Genomic DNA, 1,913 nt, shown 5'->3' on the forward strand with positions numbered 1-1,913 from the left:
GCAAGTGCAAGGTAATGCAATGGGACATGTATAATTTCTAAATGAAAATTATGGTTTTGTTGGAATGAAGCAGTACTAAAGCCTCGTGCCCTTTCAGACGGTGTATGTGTCCATGTGTAACCTGTACATGGGAAGTGTAGATGGACCCATGGAAGGAGATGAAACCCCGGTGAAGGTTTTGGATTGTGATACTATCTCTCAGGTGAAGGAAAAGTCTCTAGATGCCATATATCGCTCATACCCCTATTCACAACGTCCACGAAGAGAAGACCTAGATCTTGAATGGCGCACAGGAACGTCAGGTAAGGAAAATGGCTGTTCAGGTGGATGGATGAGTGTTTTTAAAGGGCTTTTTTTTTTTTGAGACAGCACTAGTAGCTCTTTGTGATAAATGAACATCATCATTGGTTTCTTGTCCTACCACAGGCCGGCTGATTCTCTATGATGAAGACACAACTACCCGACCAGAAGGCGGGTGGAAGAAACTCAATACCCTTGGCCATTACAATGTGCCTGACCAGGCCCAACTGACTCTCATACCCAAGCAGTCGTCCATCTACATGTTAATACTCTCTGACAAATCTGACAAGTCACACCACAAATATGACACGCTCAACAGAAGCAAACTGAATTCCTCCAGTCCACCTCTCTCTCGAGCCACTTCACCCCTTAACCATGATAATGAAGCAGGGGTAAAGGTAGGAGCAAAGGTCTGTTGCACATCAAGGCAGGTTAAAGCCAGTGTTTCTCTTTCCTTTTCACCTTTTGGATTGTGTGTATTTTTTGTATTCTAGTGCTCTTTTTTTTCATGTGATGCTTATTTGAAGGATTTTTTTCTGATAGATTTTTTTTTTGAACTGATGTTTTATCTATCTTTTACCCATTATAAATTGGCGATGTTGTACACAATTTGGTACAAGAAAAATTGAATGCTGTTAGGTTTTGTTTTCAAGTTTTGTTTTTTTGCCTTCCTTTTAGTTACTGCATGATTATTTTCAGTTCAGTGATGGTTACTAACCTGCACTTGTGTTGCATAGTATTGAAAAGGGATTCAGGTGAACTTTATAAAAAAAATATCAAACAAATTCACAGCTTTAGAAAAATTAATCAAGTTACACTTCAGAGCATGTCGAGAACAAATTCAAGAACAGAATTACCTCATCAATTAAGCATATTTCAGATTAAAGTCAAGATTATAATTTTACTCACTGGAATGTAAATGTTCTCTGTCGTGTGTGTTGTGACTGCAAAATGTAATGAATGTAATTGGTTTCTAATGTACTGAAAAAGTTTCTGAAACTGAACAAGTGGTAGATAAAATCCTTGCAAATCAGCTGATTTACTGTATGTCTGTGCTATATTTCCTATGCTATATACAGCACTACATATTCCTTTGCAATGTGTAGTGGTTTTAATGGAAATATTCCTTGACATATAGCTTTAGAGAGGATCTTTAAAAAAATGAATTGGACTAATAATTTTTTTCCCCCATTTTACCTGAATGTCCTCTCAGGTTTGGCACTTGGTCCGCCAACAAGAGTCAGAACAGCGTGAGGGAGAACGCACAAATAAGATGGTGTCAGAAATCTACCTCACGCGTCTCCTGTCTACAAAGCTCACCCTGCAGAAGTTTGTGGATGATCTTTTTGAGACCATATTCAGCACTGCTCACCGTGGCTCTGCCCTACCTTTAGCAATTAAATATATGTTTGACTTCTTGGATGATCAGGCACTACAGCATGGCATTACAGATCCAGAGGTAAGAGAGAGATTTGACTTGTTCTATTTTCAGATCTATTTTTCAAATATCAGTAGATATTTCATATTTTCTTGAGGTAAAAGTTGATGAGCATATAAACTCCATTGATCATTTAACCTTATAAAAGTCAGATATTACCTAACCCATTGCTGCT

At 38.1% G+C, this 1,913-nt stretch overlaps 1 protein-coding gene across 1 annotated transcript in view; it reads left to right on the forward strand.

The window, feature by feature from the left end:
• The window catches only part of LOC119586094 (plexin A3-like), a gene marked incomplete in the record, with an annotated part of 40,411 nt that overhangs the window by 32,500 nt on the left and 5,998 nt on the right, over positions 1-1,913 (forward strand). The window contains 3 exon segments of the mRNA XM_037934788.1: positions 98-302; positions 427-710; positions 1,514-1,759. Coding sequence (XP_037790716.1) covers positions 98-302; positions 427-710; positions 1,514-1,759 — 735 coding nt within the window.

Source organism: Penaeus monodon, chromosome 21, assembly GCF_015228065.2.
Source record: "Penaeus monodon isolate SGIC_2016 chromosome 21, NSTDA_Pmon_1, whole genome shotgun sequence".
Lineage (NCBI taxonomy): Eukaryota > Metazoa > Arthropoda > Malacostraca > Decapoda > Penaeidae > Penaeus > Penaeus monodon.